This window comes from Centroberyx gerrardi, chromosome 21, assembly GCF_048128805.1.
Source record: "Centroberyx gerrardi isolate f3 chromosome 21, fCenGer3.hap1.cur.20231027, whole genome shotgun sequence".
In the NCBI taxonomy this organism is placed as follows: domain Eukaryota; kingdom Metazoa; phylum Chordata; class Actinopteri; order Beryciformes; family Berycidae; genus Centroberyx; species Centroberyx gerrardi.
In genome coordinates this window covers 19,067,681-19,092,806 of record NC_136017.1, presented here as the reverse complement: position 1 = coordinate 19,092,806, position 25,126 = coordinate 19,067,681, and the positions used below count along the sequence as shown (strand labels likewise).

Sequence of the window (25,126 nt, the reverse complement as noted above, 5' to 3'; positions counted from 1 at the left end):
AATAAAGAAAGAGAGAAGAGAGAAAACATCTCAGCTTCTGTGGGTGTGAAAAAGATCCTTCAATCCCTGCCACAATACACAATCAGTGATACATTGTGTGTGACCAGAGATTCCACTGCTGCCCACTCAGCTGACCTAAGAAAAAGCTCTTACACTGTTCTCTGCCTCCTACATTCACACTAACACTGACCTCAAGTCAGATTGTAGTGTTTATATCGGTTCTTCTCAAAAAGGACCCAAAAAGATAGATAGATAGATAGATAGATAGATAGATAGATAGATAGATAGACTAAAACTCTCTATTGAAACCCAGGCTACTACTACTACTACTACTACTACCTGCCACTACTATTGCTATTACTACTAATAATAATACACATATTCATGCATACTTATGTGGAATCTGAAATGTCTTATTAGAATCAGTTCAGTGTGATCAATTCTATAACAAATATGTAATCAGTCAAACTGCATCATATCCATCATATCAGAGGTGGACCACACAGACTGGACCAGATCTGATTTTCAATTAAAGGACAATATCGACCCCATATATTAGTCTAACCGTAGCGCGTATGTGTGTGTGTGCATTTGTGTATGAGTGAGTGTGTGTGTTTTTCCAGCAATGTAAAAGGAAAAACGTATTATCCATCTACATTGTCTCAAAATCTTTCCATGTAACATGACCTTAAAAGAAGGCAATGCGGGTCTCTATGTCTCGATATTGAATACTGGCACAAAAAATCAGATTCAATCCAAAAAAACAACAGCATCGATGCTGGCCTTTAAATATCCACACACACACACACACACACACGCACACACACACACTTGAGACTGAGTTTAATATTTGCTCCAACAAAGAGGGATTGTGTGTGGAGGAGACACTCACATACCATAGAAACCAGAAAAAAAACAGACAACCAGCCAGTCAGAGGAATAGTCAGGCAGTCCGATAGACAGACAGTAATCAGTCATTCAACCAAATATACAGACAGACAGACAGACACATAGTGACAGACATGGATCTGGTTGGTGGCGGACAGCAGACAGTTTATAGTGGCTTACAGAACCGCAGTTATGGACTAAACTGACTGGAATAACGGTGGATTGTATTACATCTGGCCTGAGTTTAAAACTTTTGGTTTTGTTGCAGCTGTCTTTCAAGACCAGATAGGAAATCAAACAGTTTTTTTTCGCAGTTAAGAGGACTTGTTTGTCACATCATGAAGAATACATGTTTATCAGGTGTACTAATCGTTGATCAGCTTATCGATGACGCATATTAACTTGAGAGAGATATACGTGTTGTGAGTACTAAGAAATAATTCTGGGAAAAATATCCAAGTCTTTCTGTTGAACTGGATCGGTCACCATGGCCTGGTTCGACATTGCAGCTAAAAAGTTGGGCTTCCCTACCATTGAGTTGTTTGTCAAGGTAAGAGATGGGCACACCTAAAAAAAAACACTGACCCTCTTTGGTATTAGGAAAATTATTAAGTTGATTTTATCCAAATAAACACAATTTCAAGAAAAGACACTGGTTTAATATCTGTTAAAGTATCTGAGTGAATGTTATTGGATAAATGTAGCTAGATAATGTAGCCTATAGTTTAATTTGATTTGATGGAAATTTGTCATTTAGACACTACAATGCCATTAAAGTCATTCATTCGAATTATTTTAGCTGGATTTGAGTCAGTCTTATAAATGATCCTACTTCATTTCAGTTAGAATTACCTAAACCAATTAGGAAAATTGTTACAGAATTGTATTTTTTAACCTTACAAAATGTTTTGTTTCAGAGTGCAGGGTTGGGAAGTTATGTTTAAAATATAATCTTTTACATACTACAGACTACATGCTTGAAATTTCAATCCATTGGATTGCTTAGAGCAATGTAAACTGAATGTTTATCAGTTATTTATGGATTACTTTTCCTTTTATTAATTTCCTTTTCCATTTGTCTTTTATGGTTTGTTCACAGTCTGATTTGCTATGGGTACACTGCTAGCATGGGGTAAGGCGCCCAAACAGATTTGGTACTGGCTAACTTTCTGGCCCTACTGCTGGTTTAACTATTTTACATATTTAAACTTTTTGGTTTCTGAACTGGTGGATGGGCTGTTTCAAGCCAGCAGAGTTAGCCATCCTGTTAGCTTATGATTGTTGATAAAAAAAAAAGGTTTCTGAACCGCTGAATGGGACGTTCTAAGCCAGCAGAGTTAGCCATCCTGTTAGCTTATGATTGTTGATTAAAAAAAAAAGGCTTCTGAACCGCTGAATGGGCCGTTCTAAGTCAGGAGGGTTAGCAATCCTGTTAGCTTATGATTGTTGATAAAAACAGGTTTTCTGAACTCCAGAAGATCCAATGTCAGGGTTGTGTCAGGCAACCAAATCTGTTTGGGCAGCTCACCACCATGCTTGTAGTGTCCCCACACCAAAACAGAACATAACAGACAAATCAATTTCAAATTGCAAGTGGAATTAATTGTTTATTCATCTTCATATTATAGGGATTTTTGGGGAGACGTAATGTAGTGTAGCCTCTTGAGACCCGTCAATTCATTTTTGTCGACTGTAGAAGACATCAGTCTCTGGTCTCTTTCGCAAACTCCATGCATGCCATGCTTTAATGTAACCTAAATCCAAGAACGCCAAGTCGATACTTGTGTTCTTCCCAAGTTGTCGTGGAGAGAACGATCTTCTCATGAAATTGAGCACAGAAGCTTCCTTACAGTTTGAGATGGACTGTGTGTGGATGGACTGTCGTTCTTGTCAGTGAAGTCGCCATCTGAAGTACCATTCATCAGCAATAGGCTATGAAATTCATAGAATATTCTGTTTCATGTGATTATATGAAATCAATGTAAAAACTGGCACAGAAAAGGCCAAGGAGTTTGCACTTTTTAATTTCATGCTATGAGACAAAGCCTTTGTGAGATACATAAGGTGCAAAGTTACACTTCTTTATCAAAACAAGAATGAATTCTGAGAGTAACAAAGACAAAACATTTCAATGCAAAACTCTGTATGTATTTTCTTGTTCTGTTCAGTGGAGACCTGATGATCACTACACAGGACATACCATAAAAATACAAAAAAGTAAATTTTGATTTTTTTTTTCTTTGTAGCATGTTTTTTTTTATACCCAAAATACTCATCAGATCTAAAAAATAATCAAAATTGCAAAACCTAGGCCTAGGTCTGGTCATTGTGCATCATTTTAAAGTTTATTGCTGATTAAATCCCAGAAAAATGAAAAACAAACCAACTTCTCAGCAGAACCTACATGGCTACAGATATGACATTATGGATCAAGATTGTTTCATAAATGTTTTATTATATACTGACTTAATACTATTTTGTAGGTTATATGCGTCAGTTGCGCTCACTTTAAGATTGATCTAATGTACTCTCATTTTCTCTCTCTTTCTTGGTGTGTCTCTTTGTCCGTTTACGTATGTGTGTGTGTGTGTGTGTGTATGTGTGTGTGTGTGTGTGTGTGTGCGTAGGCGGGAAGTGATGGGGAGAGCATTGGTAACTGTCCATTCTCCCAGAGACTGTTTATGATCCTGTGGCTTAAGGGAGTCATCTTCAACGTCACCACTGTAGACCTCAAGCGGTAACGTACTGTGTACACACACACACACACACACACTACAGCTGTCAAGTTTGTGAACATATGTGGAAACATAAGATTGAAAATTTAAACTAAAAAAACAATAGTTTGAAATAAAAATGTAAACAAAATAATGTGGTAAGCATCAAACTTTTTACTGTTTTCACTCACAGAGGCATAATATGTAATATATTTATAGATATATATTTAAATTCATATTCATATTCAGACTAACTCAATGATCCAAATGAATTATGATAGTTTGATAAACATTGCCAGTGATTTTCCCCTCATTTCCAGCTATGAGAAGCAGTGAATGTTCTAAAATTTTCTGATGGCATAGAATAGAATAGAATAAAATAGAATATACATTCAGAAAGTATTTGATCTATTTTGTAAGGTTTCAGTTATATGACATACTCAAATCTGAGTATTCAAAGTATTGCCATTCATGAAATTGCATTAAATGAAGTATTATCATTTAAGAAATTGACTCAAATTGAGCTAAAATGAATAGAATGAATGACTTTAAATGTATGCAATTAGCCAGTGCATTTACATTTTTTTTGTCTTATTAGTGTCTAAACGATAAATTTCCAAACTAAAATATTTGAACTATTCATTTTTTAGTTATACAGACCTAGAACAGACAGTAACAGTCAGAGTGGAGTTGATTCTATTTTAATTAATTTTATTCTCATAATGTCTTGAAATTGTGGTTAAGTGGATAAAATCAAGTCACTCTTTTTCTTAATACAGAAGAGGGTCAATGATAAAAAAACATAATGGCTATGATAAAAAACCGCATGTGTTTTGTGAATGTGTAAATGTTGCTTTGTGTGTTTGCACTGGGCAGGAAGCCGGCTGACCTGCAGGACCTCGCTCCAGGAACCAACCCTCCCTTTGTCACCTTTAATGGGGAGGTCAAGGTCGACGTCAATAAGATAGAGGAGTTCCTGGAGGATAAACTGACACCACCCCGGTACAGAAATACACACATAGTCCCATGGTCTAAATGTTGTTTCAGAGGCTTTTCCACTCTAACAAGAATACAATTCTGGAGGAAACACTGAATACTTAGATTTAGATATCATTTTTTAACATGAAAATGGTCAAATTTAAAGAAATTGAAAATATCTGCTATTGCCAGCTTCAATCCAAAAACATTGGGATCAGTCTTCAAAAATCCACATTGGTCAAACTCAAATTGGATAGCTTAATTTTCCTGTTCATTGATTTTCAACATGATTTTCGTACTTGTAGAGGACTCAAAGTCTAAGCCAGACCATTGATAATGCATTATAAAATGTCAAAATACATGGGCAACAGCTGATTCACTAAATTCCTGAAAAGTGGACTTTTTGCGGATATGACTTCTCTTATGTCTCTTTAACCCCAGCTACCCCAGACTGGCTACCAAACATCGTGAATCCAACACAGCCGGCATCGACGTCTTCGCTAAGTTCTCAGCTTACATCAAAAACCCCAGGAAAGACACCAACGACGGTGAGTGTGTGTGTGTGTGTGTGTGTGTGTGTGTATGTTTGTGTGTACCTACGTGTGACGACTGCCTTCAATTCAGTTAATTCAGGAAGAGCAGTTTCCTCAGTGTTCAGATATTGAAAAATATTTGGCATTAAGTTTCCATTATTATTATTGTCCTGGGTTTCAATGAAATTCTGGGGGAAAAACTGAATATTTGTAATTGGTTTGGAATTTTTAGGCAGCTTTTAGGCAACTGATACGGCCGTCCAGTTAAAATTTTGAACTTATTAAAGTGAAAATGTGTATATCTCTTTGTAGATCCAGAGAAAGCCCCTATAGAGGCTTAGCAGTTACATCAGATATTTCCTAGCAACCACGGCTGGTGCCATCATGGACGTACATTGGAAAATTTGTTGTGTGCAAATAATTTCTAAATATAGAACAACCAGGCTAGAAAAAGAGTTATCTGAAAAGGATTTTTTTTGGTGTGGTTGTTGTACTATTTTAAGTAAAATCGAAAGTCTGATGAGGTAGATTTGTTTCCTAATGTTAACCTACATCAGACTTTCGATTTTACTTACTGTGACACAGTAAACTGTCTTGTCTTTAGCCCTAGTCTCTACTCTAAAACACTCTGAGTTGTAGCTTGAGAAGAGTCAGCTCAGTTAACCTGAACAAACTGTTGGTTTTTGGCCTTGTTAGCTAATTTAGCACTAATGTTAATGTTAAACTGACTAACTAACTAAAACCAACTAAAACTAACTACATAACATTAGCTAGTGTGCATATGTGTTTACAACAAGCAGTGGTGACAGCTAACCAGATACTAGCTAGCTAGCTAACAAGCTGACATTATCTAAACATAAAATCATCAGTACAGAAATGAATCATGTCTATTCCGTATTGTTGCACCAAGTTGTAAGTTCAGAAATTAAGTCAGTTGTTGTTGCCAAATGTTGTTGTTGAAACGTTTTTTTTTAGACAATAAAGAATTCTGCATCGGAGCTATGGGAGTGCAGCTACAATGACTGCGTTTACATTGACTTGAGTATCCCGGTTATGATCGGGTTTTTGAAGTATCCCGTTTTTGTGTTTGCACATGTAAACATCATATCCCGATTTCAGAAACCTGGATAAGCCCTTATCCCGGTTTTGAGAAACCCGATTATGCTAGCAGGAGTACACCGGGATACTGTTGCATGTATACATCTTATCCCGGTTTCTAACCGCTGCTGACTACCTGCGCAGGCGCGGCTTCAGCCAAGTGACGTAACAGAAAAACACAAACAATGGCGGCAACAAGAGCATCTCACTTCTGGAGCGATGAGGAAACTGAGTTTTGTCTTTCGGTGATGTAAGAATTAAATATACTTGGCAGTTTAGATGGGAGAAAGCATCAAAATGCTGACCTATTCAAGTCTGTAGTATACAGACTACAGGACGCCAGTTTCCCAACACATACAGTGGAGCAAGTCAGGTCACGGTGGAAAATACTAAATATAGCTTATAGCCGCTTATAGCCCGCTATAATCCAAAGTGGTCTCATTTTCAATAGCCACAGTCAAATTAATTTAAGGTTAACAGTTACAGAGGAATATCAGATTAACGATTTCAAAATTGCCGGTTTGTGTTGTAAACATCACAGGCGCCTGCGCAAATAGAATGCAGTAATCAGTAACCGGGATACTATCATGTATATGGGGATATGAATAACCAGATTTCTCTGTGTTCCATGTAAACGCCATATCCCGAATATGATCAAAACCGGGATAAGCCTCATAACCGGGATACTCAAGTCCATGTAAACGCAGTCAATGTTTTACTTTGAATCTTTGTTCTTGTGAGCCAGCACCCCACTAATACTGGTGTGCATTTCAATCTATTCTCCAAATGTTGCCAAGAGCTGAGAACCTCCAATATGGCTGCCAGAGGGTTTGTTACGCCACCTGAACGCTTTTAAGTATATGTTTGTGTTTGCTTCTCTTTCTCTCTGTACCTGTGTTTCTATCTATCTATCTGTGTCTGTCCAGCCTTAGAGAAAGCCTTGTTGAAGTCCCTGCGGCGTCTCGATGAATTCCTGAGGACTCCCCTGTCTGAGGAAATCGATGCCGACGCCACAGGAGATCTGCCAGAATCTTCCAGAAGCTTCTTAGACGGACCTGAACTCACCCTGGCCGACTGCAACCTGCTGCCTAAACTACACATCCTCAAGGTTCATACTCTAGTACAAACCATCTATCCATCTCTCTAGCTATCAAGGGAACGTTTTACATTTTGGCATTAAGTTAACACCCATATCTGCTAACTTATTACTACAGCTGGGTTTGCATCCAAGTATTCTATTCAAATTATGATGTATTGAAATACAAAGGCTTAATGGAAATGGCTAAATTGGCAAAAATTTCCTCATTGCAAAATAGTATTTACGCTCACTTGTAGTGGAATTTGTTTTGTCGCTAAAGAAATGCTGCAATAAATAGTGATGAAAACACATTTCTTGAGGTAGGCTTGGCATGATAGGCCAGACAAACAGTTCAATCTCATTTCACAAAAAAGTAACTTTGGATACTCTGAACCTGTAAAATATATAATAATAATAATAATAATAATAATAATAATAATAATAGAAAGATCACTGATAATCCATGCCAAATAAATGTATTATGAATTAATTTTGTAGCAAGAGAAAATGTGCAAAAATGTGCTAGCCACTGTATTTGTCCCAACCATGATCTATAAACCCAGAAATGAATATGTATGAGTTTGAGTAGTATGAGTAGTTGTTTTTCATACTGTACACAAATTAATGGCAGCAAATGGCTTCTTCTGAAGGGAGGAAAACGAGCCTGATATCTCCAACTATGCTGACTGTGTGCAGACACCAGCAGGAAGAATGGAAAGGAGAAGGGAAGCCTAGACCATTGGCTCTAACTTAGAAAACACCAGCGTTATTCTTTAAACCTGCAATAAGCAATTTCAGATCCTATAACCAATTCTGAAACTAACTTGTGCTATGTGGAGATTTACTTGAGACGTAATGATATAAACCAATATCCACACAACAGCCAGCTATGTTGCTGTTTTCACCTCTTTTATAAAGCTTGTTGTCAAAACCCGGCCTGACCCGAAGCTCCTCCCACCCCATTCAGTAGCTTTTCATTTTAACTAGCTTGTCTCCTCCCTCACTTTTTAAAAGCGGCACTCTCCCCCTCCCATTCCTGAAAAAAAAATAGCATAATGGCGGAATCGATGAAGCAAGCACGTAAACTTGTTCAAGTGAGTCTGGTAACCAGAGACACTTCTCCGTAGGTACAGTTAGCTTAGCTATTAGCCTTTATGCACGGTCCTTCACTAGGTTTGTCCTTTGGGGCTTCCGTAGTGCAGCAGCTTTGCTGTGGTTTATTTACAAATGTGTTGCGGTTTCTGTCACCCTCTTCTGGTTGGAAAATTGCTTAGTGCAGCTTTAATTTAGTATAATTTAGGCTTTCTTATGAGCTGTAGGGAAAAAACAAACCAAGAGATAAGGAAATGTACTTGGGCAGTGAATGTATTTAGGCAGATTGTGGGTTTATGTTTGGGCCTCCTGCCGCCACCAACTTCTGTCCAACTCTTCTTTCTGTCTCCAGATTGTGGCCAGGAAATACCGCGGGTTTGAGATTCCGGCGGACATGACGGGGGTGTGGCGGTATTTAAACCACGCCTACCAGAGGGAGGAGTTCACCAGCACCTGCCCTGCCGAGAGGGAGATCGAATTCGCATACCTGGATGTTGCTAAACGAATAAAATAAATGGAAGAGAGGAGGATGAAGGAAAGAAGGGGGTCAGAAGAGATCAAAATTGCATACGGAGACGTTGCTAGATGAATAAAATAAATGAGAGAGAGAGAGGAGAGGTGGAGGAGAAAAACAAGTTCAGACAACCGTGGACGGATTTAGTTTGCATACCTGTAGGTGGTTAAACAAGTAAAATAGACAGATATTAAATAGAAGAGGAACGGAAAGAAGGATGGGAGTAAGGACGTAGTAAGTGAGTGAGGAAAGCTGGGGAAGAGGAAAGAAATAAAACTGTTGGGTGCTGATCAAACCTAATGAATCCACATGAAGATAAAGAAGGAAAGGTAAGGTTAAGAGGTGGAGAGGTAGAATAACAACAGAGAATAGGGTGAAGGAAAGAGAATAGGTGAAGGAAGGAAGGAGAGGAGGTAAAATGGAGAGTGAATGAATGATGGAGAGATATGGAATGATTCCAGGGTAAACCAGGCCAATCCAAATCCATACTTAAAATAATACATGTGATATCTCCCTCTAAATTTATGATATCTTTGTATTGGCTTGGAATTGGACTAGCGATTATACCTGTGTATAATGTGTGTGTGTGTGTGTGTGTGTGTGTGCACTCACAGGTGGGTTGCACAGTGATATATATGTTTGTATATTAATCATTTATAATCTGGTGTTTAAAATAATGACATCCATAAATGAGAGGTCTGCTTGCAGATTTAATTTTTCAGACAATGGCAGGGCCAATTTACTGCAAAGACAAAATAAATAACATGTATAACTAAGCATTACCGTTCAGTACCAGAAACCATTTAGCCTAGTCATTTAATCTGACAATAAATTAACACTTTAAGTTTGAATCAAAACCTTTGAAATATACAGTACATGTAAGCTGGAATCCACTTTTCAAACTAACTTTAAATAATGTTAACACTTTGTGTAAATTAAATGTGAAATTACAGAACATTAACACAATGTTTCAAATGTGTTTCCTAAAGAAACAAAAAATAAACTACTTACTTAGCACTTCGGTGGAACATTAAAATGAGGCAGCCTGTACCATTTATTAAAGCCATTCAATAATATCCATAAAATGTATCTAGAGTGCCTGTTTCACTTAGGACACGGGTAGACAAGCCATTATCATGTTATCTTGTGAATGCAAATCTATGGCCTTGACCATAATGTATCTGTTTTCCTTTGTTTATCAGTAATACGTCAGGGTTATTACCCTAAAATCTATCAAAATGGGGATGCATTGGATTCTGGGAGTCAGCGAGGCTGATGGACCTTTAAGGTCTTGCGGGAGCTTTTAAATTTCACTCAAGGTCTTTCCATGCAGAGGGTTGAGGTAAACAAATCAATGGGCCAAATGTGGAATTCGACCAACTCAGTGGACTGAAACACACAAGTGACAAGTTTCATTCACGTATCATACTTTGTTGTGTTTCATTAATCTCTAAATAACAGCTGCTATGAAACACAATGTTTGTCCCAGTTCTGGTCCTATGAAAAATGAATGATTGCTATACAATGGTGTCCTAGCCTTTACACGTGTTTATTGGTTCATCACCCCATTTGTTAAAATCATGTGTAAAATTCCCCAAAAATGTATGTAGCTGAAATGTTTCTCAACTGAATTCAACTAGATGCAATCTTCTTTATTAGATAAAAGATGGCACATACATAGTTCGGAGGAGATGGGCTCATGTTATTGAGGATGCCCTCAATAACCCCAATCATTTGGACAACTGCAAGACAGAAGCTGCATATTACAAAGTTGATGCTTGCAAGTTGACTCCACACTTGAACTATGCACACTTTCTAAAAACAGCCAGTTGCCCTACTCTGTTATGTTCCTCCACCTCCCAAAGCCCAATTTAACTCCTCATACTGTAAGTGTAGCCATCCATCCAACACCTTAGCTGATGGCATTTTCTTCATGAAGTCTGTCTCTGTCTTAATGCTGTGATGAATCAGTAGTTAAACCAGAACGAATAGCTTAAAGCTATGAGGTCAAGGCCTGAATAGTTAAGAGAATTTTCTATTTGTGCGTTTTATAACCAGTTAATTCTGTGAACTATCTATATGTTACTACCGATGGCAATTAGACTATTTACTCATATTGTGATTGCCCTTTGACATGCTTCTTTTGTACCTAATGCTACTGACAGCCTGAGTGCGGGCAGGTCTTGGTGTTGGTTGGCTTACCTGGTGTTGATTTCCAGGGCATTTTGGTTGACGTGTTGTATTTCTCCAAAACATTAAAACCACCATCTTAATATTGAGTTGCAGCCCATGTGTCAGTTATCTCAAGGCTTAAATCTCTCATACACCTGGATTTACCCAGTCAATCTATTTCATCAAGAGAATAGGCAATCATAACATTTTGTACACTCATTGTATGCACCATATTGTAATTTCAGTTGTGGTTGAAGTGTTGTTTGTGACGGCATCCACTATTAACCACCCATTTCATTGCAACAGAGGTGCTAATGCTGCATTCATGTCATATAGGAATAACCAGTGGAACAACTTCACGGTTAAAAGCCACAACTTGGAAGTGTTCAGATGTTTGAACTCATTTGAAGCCACCAAGACACATGAACTTAGTGATGATACATTCGAGTTCATGTTTAACAGCAAACCCAAACATTACAATGTCGACCACAAGCTGAAAATCCAGCAAGTAGTCTTGTTGGTGATGTCAGAATTCAGGAGGTCTAAGTTTGGTCCATCACCAAACCCTGAGTTCTCAAATAACATTTACCATCTGAAAGCTGAGGTGGATGGTATTTTAAAGTAGGAAGCTCATATCTACTGTCTCTCCTATGTGACATGAATGCAGTATGACTGGGTAGTGGGAGGTTTCTGACTTGAGACGAATTTCAACACATCAGTTCAGGCTTTCATGGAGACATTGTCCTCTCCTTCGTTGTACTTCTTGCTTGTAGGTCACATCTTTTCCATTGTCCTAGTTCCTAGTTGCCTTGAATGCAGCTTTATTTTCTTAAACACCAAAATCACCAATTTAATTATGGAGATCTGGTTTTGTATCTCATTGCACCAGACCACCACTTTGATTGAGACAGAAGTGTTTCAGCCATTTTGTGTTTGGCGAAACTGAAGTGTTATATGCACCAAATCAATCCTGACACCTGCCTGCTGTGTTCTGGCCTTATAATCCTCTCTAGGGGACTCTTTATTAAACTGATTTCACAACTAGAGGATTTTCTCTGTGTCTTTGTTCTTTATGTGTTTTCTGTCATTTCTGTTTATGTGCTGTATTTCCCGTATCATTACAAAGGCAGGTTGGACCACCCTACCTAAAAGATATACATTTCTCTTGGTTTCATGGGTGTTCTAGTGTCACTTAGGGCTTGGGAGGTCTGGTGTCCTTACCCAGGATCTGATGAGAGGATTGGCACCAAAATAATCTTTGTGTCTCTGGTAGATAGCTCTGTCTGGTGCACATGCTAATGCTTTAGCATGCAGTATTTTCCAAAGTATGAAGATAAGTATGAAGAAATCCAAAGTTGGTATTGTTTTTCATTCTATGGCATGTAGATTCATAACTTCTGAAAACAAAATCTCAATCTTCATCTTTAATGAAGTCCATTATGACTCAACAGCACAAATACGTTGGCTGTCTGGCTAACTTCCCTCACTTCCTGTGTAAACAAAACAAGTTAGGCTACACTCAAAGTCTTCTGCCATTGAAAGTACATTCTTTTTGTCAACTTTCATGTCTATTTTACCAGTTCCCTAACAAGCCTGGCAGGTTTAGATGCCTGTCATTAAAATTAACTAACCATCCAGCCTTAGATTGCTACAAGTTCTCACTTTCTCACTTTTAGGATTATGCTAGTTGCCTACAATTGCTTAACATACTGTATGTTAAAGCGTTAGCATGCACACCAGACAAAACTATGTACCGGAGACACAGAGATTTTGGTGCAGATCCTGTGGTCACATATTGGGTAAGGTGACCAATGGGCCAAACTCCCAAAAAGTCAGTGTACGGATTGTATAAAATCCATTTATTTATTTATGTTGTTTATTGAGAATTTGTTGTATATGTTTACTGTTAATTTTATTGGTTATTCTTGTTTTGTTTTCTTACATATATATATATATATATATATATATATATGTATATATATATATTTTTTTTTTAACATGTTCGAAATAAATCTATTCTATTCTATTCTATTCTATTCTATAAAATCCATAATGCATTCTTGACTGTGAGTGTGGATATGGATATAGATGATTTTGAAGGCAGGGCTGTAGTCAAGACCACCTTAGTGGAGTCCAAGTCAAGTCCAAGACCAGATCCAGTCGAATTTGAGTCAAGATCAGGTCCAAGGAGGTGATATATCTTTACGTGCATAATACACATATTTCCTTTTTTTGGTGCATTATGGTGTCATACAGATGTGGTTGGACTCACTTGCATCATCTTTAAAAGTGAACCAAAAAGTTTTTTTCTGAAGAAATGGCTTATGAACTATGCAAGTTTCTAAATATTTTAGCACATGTAAAGGAGGCAATTTCTTACTGGAGTGGAGTGTGGCTGGCCAGTGAACTCAGACGACAATCATTTCTCACATACTAAAATATACTAAAATGTAAGATAGCGTCATAGACTGCAGGTAGACAATAATTTTATTTCAGATCAGGTGGGCAAAAAATGTATGCTGTCTTTTGAAAATTTTGAGATATGCAGGAAAAGGATGAGTCAACATCCAGTAGTGGCCAGGACCAAGACAAGTTCAAGTCAAAATAGATCCAAGACCGAGAAAAGTCCAAGACATCAGAAAAGACTCGAGACCTGGTTGAAGGTACTCACCTGTGATTCATAGTTAACCACATCACTGTAGTACCCATAATCACAGTATTATTTCTCTAATATCATGGGAAATTATGTTTTTATTGCCTGCTAAAAACAGAAACTCATCCCATTTGTAACAGGCCACCCTTGCCATCGTTGATCTTGTGTAATGTGCGCTCCCTGAGGAATAAGATGGACAAACTCAAACTTTACACCAGAACCTGCTACGAGTACCGCGAGTCATGTGTCATGGTTTTTACAGAAACTTGGCTGCATCCGGATATTTCTAGCTCACTCGTTGAGTTGGATGGCTTTTCCCTGGTATGTTCTGATAGGAGTCTTGAGTCGGGTAAGACAAGGGGGGGCGGACTATGTGTTTATATCAATGATAAGTGGTGTAGGCAATACACCACACGAGAGACTATCTGTAACCCGGATGTTGAGCTATTATGCTTGAGTCTCAGGCCGTTCTTCCTTCCGAGGGAGTTTGGGAACATTGTGATATGTGCTGTTTATGTGCCCCCAAGTGGAAACGCAGGGTGAGCTGCGGCCCAAGTGGCAGACTGTGTACATAGACAGCTGCAACGTACAACCATTGCAAACTTGAAATGTCTTTACCTGGGTTTGAACAGTATATTAAATGTGACACTAGAAACAGTAAAATTCTTGACAAATGCTATGGAAATACCCAGAACGCAGCTAGAGCCAAACCACCGCTGTCCAATTCTGATCACAACACTCTTCAGCTCATTCCCATCTACCGTTCAGTCCTTAAGAGGAGCAAACCTCTTGTAAAAACTGTTAAAGTCTGGTCCACCGAGAGTATTGAAACTCTGAAGGGGTGTTACTTGAGCACAGACTGGGACATCTTCCATGAGTCTGATTTGAACAAATCCACAGAAGTCATCACAGCTTATATTAACTTCTGTGTGGATGCTGTGATACCCCAAAAGACAATAAAACTGTATCCCAACAACAAGTCCTACATTACTAAGGACGTCAAGGATTGTATCAAACGCAAGAGGCTTGCCTTCAGGAATAAGGACCATGTGCAACTAAGATCAGCACAGAGGGAGCTGAACTAGAAACTCAACACAGCTAAAAGACAATACAAGGAATCGATTGAGAAGGACTTCTGTGCAAATAATACGAAGGAACTGTGGGCCACTATGAAATCCATTACAAATATGACTCCCACCAGGAAACCACTGCACACAACAGATGACAATACCATGGCAAATGATTTTAACAACTTCTACATTAGGTTTGATTCACACGATTTCTCTTTAGAACGTGACAGTGTTATTAGCACCATAACAATTGATGATTGTGTTCCAAGGATAGACATTAGTCCCAGGGAAGTCACAAGACTTTTTAGAAGAACAAACACCAATAAGGCAACAGGCCCTGATGGTGTCTCAGTTTTCCTTTTGAAGACATGTGCAGAGGAACTTAAACCAGCCTGGGTCTCTGTCTTTCAAAGGTCTGTTGATTCACATACAGTTCCATCTCTCTGGAAAACGGCAATCATTACTCCTCTTCCAAAAAAACCTGTTCCTCAAGAAAATAATGACTATAGATCAGTAGCCCTGACCTCTGTTGTAATGAAGTGTCTGGAAAAGTTGATGGTGTGGAAGCTGAAGTCAAACATAAATGGGCAGTAAATAAATGTCTCATCAGTTTGCCTATAAAGACAATCGTGGCACTGATGATGCAATACTAACCATAATACACTTTATTTTGCAACACCTTGAAAACCCCAAGGCCTACGCCAGACTACTGTTTGTAGACTTCAACTCTGCTTTTAATACTCTGCAGCCACACATCCTTCTCAGTAAACTCAGACAGATGTCTGTTAACCCATATATCATCAGGTGGTATCACTCATTTTTGACCAACAGGACCCAGCAGGTCCGAGTGAACCAGACATTATCTGAGTCTAAAGTCATCAACACAGGTGTTCCTCAAGGATGTGTGAGTTCTCCCATTCTGTTTACATTATATACAAATGATTGTACAAGCAGTCATCCCAGCACTTTTATTGTCAAGTTTTCTGATGACACTGCCATCTTGGGACTCATGGATACAGACACTGACATTTCTGGCTATAGTTTGGAGGTTCAACAGTTTGTACAATGGTGTGATGACCATCATCTCATTGTAAACACTAAGAAAACAGAAGAAATGATTTTTGATCCAGGACATCTGGGGGATCATTCTCCACTACTGGTCCATAACGCTTGTATTACCCAGGTTCATTCTTACAAATACTTGGGTGTACATATTGACTGTAATCTGTCTTGCAATGTCCATGTTAATTCTGTATGCACTAGGATCCAACAGCGACTCTACTTCTTGCGAAGACTCAGGGTGTTTGGGGTTGGACAGAGGATATTGATGTTATTTTATTATGCTGTGATAGAGAGTATATTACGTTACGGAATCTTAGCTTGGTTTGATAACATATCAGTTAAGTTAAAATCACAAATAAATAGACTGGTCCACACAGCAATGAAAGTGATGGGGGTGAGGGAGCATCCCTCCCTCCAAATGCTCTTTGAGAAGACTATAGTTAAACAGGCTAGGAAAATAATTGCTGACCCCTCCCATGTCCTGTATTCAGAATACGAACTGCTCCCATCAGGTAGATGCTACAGGGTTCCAATTAAATACAGGAAAAGATACCTGAATAGGTATAAAAATTCTTTCATCCCTCTATCAGTGAATCTCCTAAACTCAGGACATAAGGAGGGTGTGAAATGAGGGGCTGTGTTGCATGTACTTGAATGCACTTATGTCTGCACTTGTTTGTGCTATGCACTTTGTGTCTGTTACTGCACTATAATTGTATGTATTTTTATGTGGCAGCCTTTATGTCCAAGACAAATTTCCCTAGGGACAAATAAAGTAATCTTGAATCTTGAATCTTGTTACTAAAGCAATGACCACCCACCCTCTCCTCCAAGAAGCCAGATTCTACCTGTACCAACCAGTATATTTTGAGGTCAAATATATCCTATCATATAACACTTACACGCACACGTACGCAAACACGCTTGAGCATGTGCAGACACACACGCTCATCACCAAGGCAACAGTGATAGTGACCCCTGTGGAAACCCTCTAAACTTAATGACCCAGCGTTTACAGGCCCAGAGAGCAAACACAACTGAACTACCATAGTAACATCCAGCGAAAGAATGCCATTCCTGTTCACACCATGGCAAGATTAATAATCGTGAGTAAAGTAAAACCTCAAATAGTCTAATTGAAGAGTTCTATTACAAAACACAATATATCTACACTTTGCCAAAGTGAAATCATTACCTGAAGTTTATCATTCGATATCTCTAAAACATAGAGGGTCCATTCTCCAAAAGGATTATCTGTCAACCAACCTACTATTATTCAAAAAGTATCACAGCTTTAATTTTGTTCTTGCAAATGGAGGACGCCAGTCAATTACAGTCCTGGTACAGTCCTGAAAAATCTAAGTTTAATCCATTTCAAATATTTCAAGAAAATGTAAGGAGCAATTTATTTCACTTAGTTTGCAACCAGTGGTGAGTTATGTGATGTGGAGGTCTATATTCCAATCAGATCATCGTGGATAATTTTACATTTTAAGACATGGTGCTCATTTCACAAATTTTTGTGACACCAGGCTTCTCAAATTTCCTTGATCTTCAAGTGTAAGAAAAATGTAAAAAAAAAAAAAATTGATTCTGAGTCTGGTTCACATTGCTCTTTGGCAACCAGAGGATAATGTGATGGGGAGGAAAGAGTACAGCATTTCCCCTGGTAAAAATTATATAATGTACCACCTTTAATTAACTGTAGAATTTAACTAAAACTGAGTGAGGTTGCTGTTAATGCCGTGACCATACTGGCTTTTGCTTTTTGCTTTTAAGGTGTGTCTTTATGTTATATCACCCTATCACCCTTATTGGACCAAGCTGGTAACCCCTCAGAGTATGAGTCTATCTGCATAATGAACAACTAAGGAGAGTGTAACTGTAGAAAAATAAAATAAAATCTTTATTGTCACAGTGGGTTTTTGCCATGCTAGAGTTTATCTTTATTTCAAAGTTGGCACACACACACAGAATGACGTGCCTCCGTCTCTTAAGGGAAACTAAGGGTTAACAGGGGTGTTTGTTCATGCACCCGGCCAGGGGTACACATCGTCTCCTTTGATTGGTCAGTCTTGTTAATTAATGAGTGGATGAAAAGGTCCGAGTCGGGGCTGGCGCCGGTGTGTGTGTGTGGGGGGGTGGCACGGGGGTTCCTGATGCCATGGCAACGGTCTCCTAGCGCTCAGAGTTCAGCGAAGAGGCAGTGGAGAGGAGGAGATGCTGGGAGGGATGGATGGATGGATGGATGGATGGATGGATGGATGGATGGATGGAGAGAAGACAGGTCAATACCGATATTTTTGGATTGAAGCTGTCAGTAGGCGTCATTTTTAGCCGATATTCAATATCTTTACATTTCGGCATTTTCATACCAAAAAATCTGTGTATTCAGTGTTCAGTGTTTCCCCCAGTATTTTATTCTTGTCAGGGTGGAAAAGCCTCTGAAACAGAATTTAGACCATGGTACACTAAAATTATCCATTGAAACCCAGGATAATTAATTCAGGTTCAGGGCTTTCCATAGAAAACCAGTGTAATATTGGGCAATTATACAATAAATATGTAATAAAAAAACTGCATCTATCATATCAGATGTGGACAACATTGACCGGACCAGATCCCATTTTTAATTAATGACCAATATCGGCCCTAGGTATCGACAAACCGATATATCATCTAACCCTAGAGGGGATGAGGGAGGGGAAGGTTTTTTAAAACACTGCAGTGCAGTAGGGAACATATGGGATGGGTTGATGGATGGATGGATGGATGGATAAATGGGAAGAGATTGCTTAGAGGGGGACAGCTACAGAGAGCCAAGACTTTTTTGTGGTAAGCTTGGAAGCTAATGATTGGCATTAGAGGAAGAGGATGACAATTGTAAAGCTAGTAGGAGGAGGAAAGAAGGACTGGTATGAGGAGTGAGGAGGAAGAGATGGAGGGAGGAGAGCCAAGAGGGAGACCGGGGGAGGAAAGGTAAACGTTGGCTGAGGGACGATCAGTTCTGGGAGCAGTACTTCCAGAAACACACTGTTGAAGAAAGAAAAGGAGAATATTCAGGGGGTGAGTTACAATGCAATTTCAGTTCAGTTCTATTCAAGTTCTTCACTGGCATGAAAGTTGAATCAACATTTTTTGACAATAAATTACGCATTCTTCAATTAGTGTGTGTGTGTGTCCCAAAGGGATACAATTTTGCCAAAACCAAACTTTGGATCTCTCTCCACCCCCCAGTTTATTAATTTAATAGTCACATACAGTATTTTTGGAAACTGCTGGCCTGATTTGGACAAAACCTGGGAGAATGATGGTTTTTGCTATTGAGATCGGGCATTTTAAATTGCATGCCAAGAGTTAACTGAGAACTTCGACACAGGTGACCCTCTGGACCCTCTGGACCCTCTGGACAAGCAGTGCAAAAACAATCTTGACGCTGTATTTGACCAAATTTTATCCCAGGGATCCATTTGGGAAGATTTTAGTTGTTGATTTAGCATTGAATTGTAGAACTGTCTACACAGAATGTGGAGAGATAATAGTGGTGAAAATGACACATATGATTACAATAGTCATTCTATACATTCTCTAATTAGGATAATTTATAATGAATGGAATTATAGTGAAATTCAACTATTCCTCATTTTGCTGGGGACCGGAAACCCCCTTAAGAACCCCTGGGAGTCCCTGGACCCCACTTTGAGAACCATAGGACTAGACTATTTTTGGGTTCTATTTGTGTACATGGTCCATTACAGCTTCTTTCTCCAAACGCTTTTGGGCAATACAGTTATTTCATATAAGATTTCAAGTATAGCATTGACTTTAAAATATTAATAATAATATAAAAAAAAAGAATCAAACCAAAGTTTAGGCCCTTGACTTTCACCTCTTTTATTGGTCTTCTTGGGCTGAGGTGGGAGAGACTTCCTAAAGTTTCGACCACTCAGGCTAGGAATGATGATGTCGGCACTGGCTCTGGACGCAGTGTCATCTATCTCCACTGGGGGCACTGTGGTAGGCTTTTGACTTCCCTCAACAGCAGGCAGCTACAACCATAGAAGAAAAAGAAAGGAGAGAGATAAGGACTGGTTCTCAATATGCCTTCTTGTGCGTTCTTGTGTCCTCCATGACGCATTTTACGTAATATCTGACTGCCGAAGCATGATTCCAAACAAAAGAACGCAAGGATGGAGGACGGATGAAGATCCCGGAAGTTTACTTGCCATTCAAGGATGCATTGGATGGTGACTTGACCGACAAGAACGAATGGATAGTTCAAAGATTCACTGCGAGAAAGTACGCATCATGTTCGAGCAGCACTACACCCTAGTACAGAGCCAGTTGAAACAGCCAATTTCAAACTGTAAGGAAGCGTCTCTGTGTTTTCATCGCTCTCTAAGTATCGACTTGGTATTCTTGGATTTGATATTTATCCAACGGCATTGTTAAAACCAAGAACGTTCAAGTACTTGTGTCCTTGTGGAGAAGTTGTCTTGGGGATGACAAACTTCTCAATAACACAAGAACTGAGAACATCTTTACAATTTGAGATGGACTGATTCAAGATGTTCTCTGTTGAACATCTTTACAGTTTGAGGTGGACTGAAGAACAGAGAACATCTTTACAGTTTGAGATGGACTGAAGAACAGAGAACATCTTTACAGTTTGAGATGGACTGAAGAACAGAGAACAGTTCTCTGTTCAGAGATGCATCCTTTGCATCCTCATTGGCAAGTAAATTCCAAGATCTTTATCTGTCCTCTGTCCTCACATTCTTCAGTTTTGGAGTTAGGTATGTTCATGAATAATGAATCTAAGAAACACCTCTGTGAGGTTTTTGGCTCAACATACGTTGATTCCCTGAGTGTCGACTGGAAGGCCAACAGTGGCCCCGCCCCACTCTTAGCAAACCACAAGTCACGTGGCTTTATGCCTTAGTCATCTTCTCAGCATATGATCATGCCTTATTCTTCCTGCTTGGTGAAAGCAGTGCATATTTTAATGGCAGTACCATGGCAGTTAAATAGGCCACATATTCACATGTTTTTAGATAACAGTCAATTTTAGCTTGATGCTGATATGATGTTCCCAGCACAATTCATTCACTAATATAAAACAAATAAAATTTGTGGATGTCTATCAACATGATAAAGTTGGTACCATTCAAGCAACTTTTTCACAAAGTGGGGAGTACAAGACTCAATCATTGGCTGAGGAGATGAGGAGGCATGATGCCACATGGTGACTGGTTAAGTGAAGGGGCCTTGGAGGAGGCAGCTACCTTCAGTCCCTCCAGGAAATAGTGATTTTGCGATCGCAATAATTAACGCAAATTCAAGAAATCTCCGCAATATTTGCGAGAGCTTGCAGTTTTCCAAATTGCCGCAACTTTTCTGCATGAAATGGCCAAATCAACAGACCGCTTGTGATTTGGACCAATTGTCGCATTTCGTGTCGTGATAACTTACGGCATCGCAGCGCACATTCAGGTGGAAGCTGGGTGGAAGATGAACAAGGCTCACCTGCCAACAAATTACTGCCATAGACCGTGCAAAACAAAACAAAAGCTGCAAGAATCGAGATGAGTGCAAAATTCAAGCTCTTGGAAGAGTTAATAGCTTAAACGGAGAGTGGGAGAGAATAGGGGGAGGCTGTGTGTGTGTGTGTGTGTGTGTGTGAGTGAGTGAGAGAGAGAAAGAGAGAGAGAGAGAGAAAAAATTAAAAAAATTTCCTTTGCTTGCAATTTTTCCCAATTCCCGCAAGTTTACCGCAAAAAGAGCACATAAAACCTCGCAAATTGTATCGCAATTTTTGAGAAAAGCCGCAGAAAAATCAAGCATTTTTGGCGATTTTTTCCACGAAATCCTGGTGGGACTGTACCTTCAAGTCAACAGTCAGGGAACAAAATGCCTGTTTCTAGTAGCCGGAAAGAGACACTGCTTGGATTGGCTGGCAGTACCAAAGGATCCACCCCATATGTGAGATGATCAACCCCAGTAAAATCAGCTTTCTATGTCATAAACCGCCCATGCTATGATTGATCATCCAAGAACCCAAGGCAAAGTATTCTTCTTTTGTAAGTTACAATACAAATATTGTACAGTGACTTACCAGTTTATTTTTCCTTCCCGAATTTCTGCCATTTGCTGAAATTAAAAACAAAACAGATTTTAGTGAGAATGTCAGAGAGGTGTGGCACCTTGTCTGTCTGCATAATCTCCTGCATAGCGGGGTACATGCTAATAAGTTGCCCTTTTTCATTGTAATACATTTTCAAAATGATAGGTTTTTCCCCACCAAATCAGTATGCTTAAACTGCCAGGAGGGGCTTTGGAATGGTTTTACTTGAATAACTTCAAATTGTTATGCTGTAGTCAAGTCACATGGTAATAACCATCGGAATGACTTGTTGGTTAAAAGCAATGACTTGATTACTCCTTTTTCAGGTTTTTCACACTCAACACACATGCAATTAGTAAAGTCAAGTTTCTTTGTTTAGTCCTTAATCAGAATAACAGTTTCAAAGGGCTTCACAACAGCCACATTTTTAAAAAATAAATGAAAGCAACACTGCCCAACCTCCAACCCTCAATCAGTGAGTGATGCATAGATTTTAAGAATTTTACAAATTTGAATCACAAAATGATTTATGTGATGGCAATTGTTCATTTTGTTGGTTTTATTGAAATAAATCAGGGAGTCTGGGTCCATCACCAAACTATATTTGCTAGTAGTATTTACCACCTGCACACTGAGGTGAACAGTAATGTCTAGTGGGAAGCTCACATCGTCCATCTTTCCCATATGACATGAATGCAGCATCATGTTCTACATGTAGTGAGTGGTAAACTAAATGGATGTAGCATCGTTACCTCGTGGCATGATGGTGATCCGTGTGCTCAGTGTGCTATTAATCGCCCTGTGCAGCTCCTCCAGGGCTGAGATCATCTTTAGCATCTGGGCTCGTTTATCTGGACCGGCCGTCTTGGGGGTAATCCTCAATCGTCTGTCTACCCTGATGGCAGTTGTAGTCTTTGCAGCGGTTTTGTCAGTTTTTGTAGTCCTATCCACTCCGGTGGGCTTGGTGGTCAGAAGCCACTGTTTCATATATAGCCTTAGGTTCGGCGCTGAAGGGTCAGACTTTTCCGGTACGATTGAGATGATGTGTGAATCAGGCTTCTCTGGTGTATGAATGAGACTGGGAAAAGGGTCTGGGGGTTTCACAAAGCCTGCGAGGAAAAGCACAGGAATGTTTAAATATTAAGGATCAAGAATATTTTTCTTATTTTCTATGTTGGAGACTTCAAATTTTAGGTTTTCCTTTTCTATATTGAAAGCTTACATGATCCATTTTGTACTAACAAGTTTCATGACCCTGGATCCTATGAAACATATTACTGATTTTCAACTGACAGCAGCACATAATGGTTCGATGGGTACAACCAATTACCAATAATGAGCAATAAACTATTATTTGCTGATAGAATGCAGTTTATAAATTACCAAGTAGACTGTTTCAAGCCAGCAAGGTCAACCATCCATGTAGCCTATGTTCTTTGATAATAATAATGATAATACATTTTATAGAACACTTTTTTGCTTCAGTGCTTCACAGCAGAGAAGGAATATAATAATAAACCACCTAAAAACAGCATTAATAAAATAAGCAGTTAATATAATAACAATAAACAAGAGAATGAAGCCATCACCCTTTGTTTTCAGCCTGTATTCAGGAATGACTAACAGTGCCCTGCCCGAGGATCTTAGGCTGTTATTTGATCAGTAGAATCTTAAAATGAATTCTAACATTTACTGGCAACCAGTGTAGAGAAGCTAAATAAGGCTAATATGGTCACATCTCTTAGATTTAGTTAATGGCCTTGCTGCTGCATTCTGTACTAACCGCAGATGAGAGAGGGACGTTTTTGACTATTCAAATGACTATGCCATGTGCAATAAAGGCTTTTAATTGTGTGTGACCTCATTGTTTTTTTAATACCAATACTTTTGTTTGGAGGCTGCTGATAGACGATTTGTGCTGATCATTCAATAACTTCAAATGTTACCATTTTCATGCCAAAATATTCCCAAATTCCCAGTATTCAGTGTTTCCCCTAGAATTGTATTCCTGTCAGGGTGGAAAAGCCTCTGAAACACCATTCAGACCATCATGGGAAACTAAAACTCTCCACTGAGACCAAGACTAATGAAATTCTTAAAAAAGGAGAAACACACTGACAATATCTGATTTTTAATACAAGGCCAATATCGATATAGAGATATATTGGCAATCTGATATACTGTTCTAACCATAGTCAGAATATTCCATCCCCAAAGACTCCATCCCCCTTCATCAACTTACATTCAAAGTGTGTTTAACTGTATCAGAGATTTGACAATTGAGCTGACTGAGCAATCAATCAGATTCTCCGCCTATTATAGTCTTTGTCATACACACATGACCCTAAATGAGCTCTACACACACACACACACACACACACACTATTTCAGAGGGATTCCACAGCGTTGCTAGTTGCTAGAAGAGTTGCTAAGTATGTGTGTGTGTGTGTGTGTGTGTGTGTGTGTGTGTAATGACGTCTGAGAGGTCTTTTTAGAAGTCACAACAATGTGGCTTAGTTGTGACTTTGTTTAGACAGAACAACCTCTCTTAACACACACACACACACACACACACACACATAGCTACAGAAGATTCTGAACAGTACAATTTTACTGGGCATGGACTTTATTTGCTACAGGGACTTTACCATTGAACGACCAAATCCTATGATTACTGCTGTTTTGTTATTTTGTTTCAAAAGATAATTTGTCAAATCCTAAATTTGACATAGTTTTCCCTCCCAGGTCTTTGTCTGGTGATGGCATGAGCACCAAAAGTCCAGCTGATCTGGTAAAAACCCTTTAAAGCAATATTCCACTTAGTTTTAACATGGGGGTTATTCGGCACTTGACCGCCATGAAAACTAGAATATAAACTACTCACCAAGATCAGATGCAGCTGGACTAGTTTGTAGAGTTCGGATTTTTACTTCCAATTCATTTGAATGAGGCCACGAAAATAGACTGAAAACTGACATTTAACACGTTTGTGAACAGATTCAACAACAGATCCCACTACTGTGATTTTCAACTGACGTTTGGTCATATTTTTTAGAACATAATTTCACCAAATAGCATTTTTATTGATAGAAGAGAACATAGCGGAGGCATGTATCCCTCCGCTGCGAGAACATGGAGGCATGTATCCCT

At 39.0% G+C, this 25,126-nt stretch overlaps 1 protein-coding gene across 1 annotated transcript; it reads left to right on the top strand.

Moving 5' to 3' along the window:
* The first annotated feature begins 1,374 nt into the window (after window positions 1-1,374).
* On the top strand, window positions 1,375-11,025 carry LOC139919756 (chloride intracellular channel protein 5). Its single transcript, XM_071909586.2, has 6 exons — window positions 1,375-1,438; window positions 3,516-3,625; window positions 4,479-4,604; window positions 5,022-5,128; window positions 7,138-7,319; window positions 8,734-11,025. Exons 1-6 carry the CDS (start codon window positions 1,376-1,378, stop codon window positions 8,893-8,895), a joined length of 750 nt encoding a protein of 249 aa, XP_071765687.1. The 5' UTR covers window position 1,375; the 3' UTR covers window positions 8,896-11,025.
* The last annotated feature ends 14,101 nt before the right edge of the window (window positions 11,026-25,126 follow it).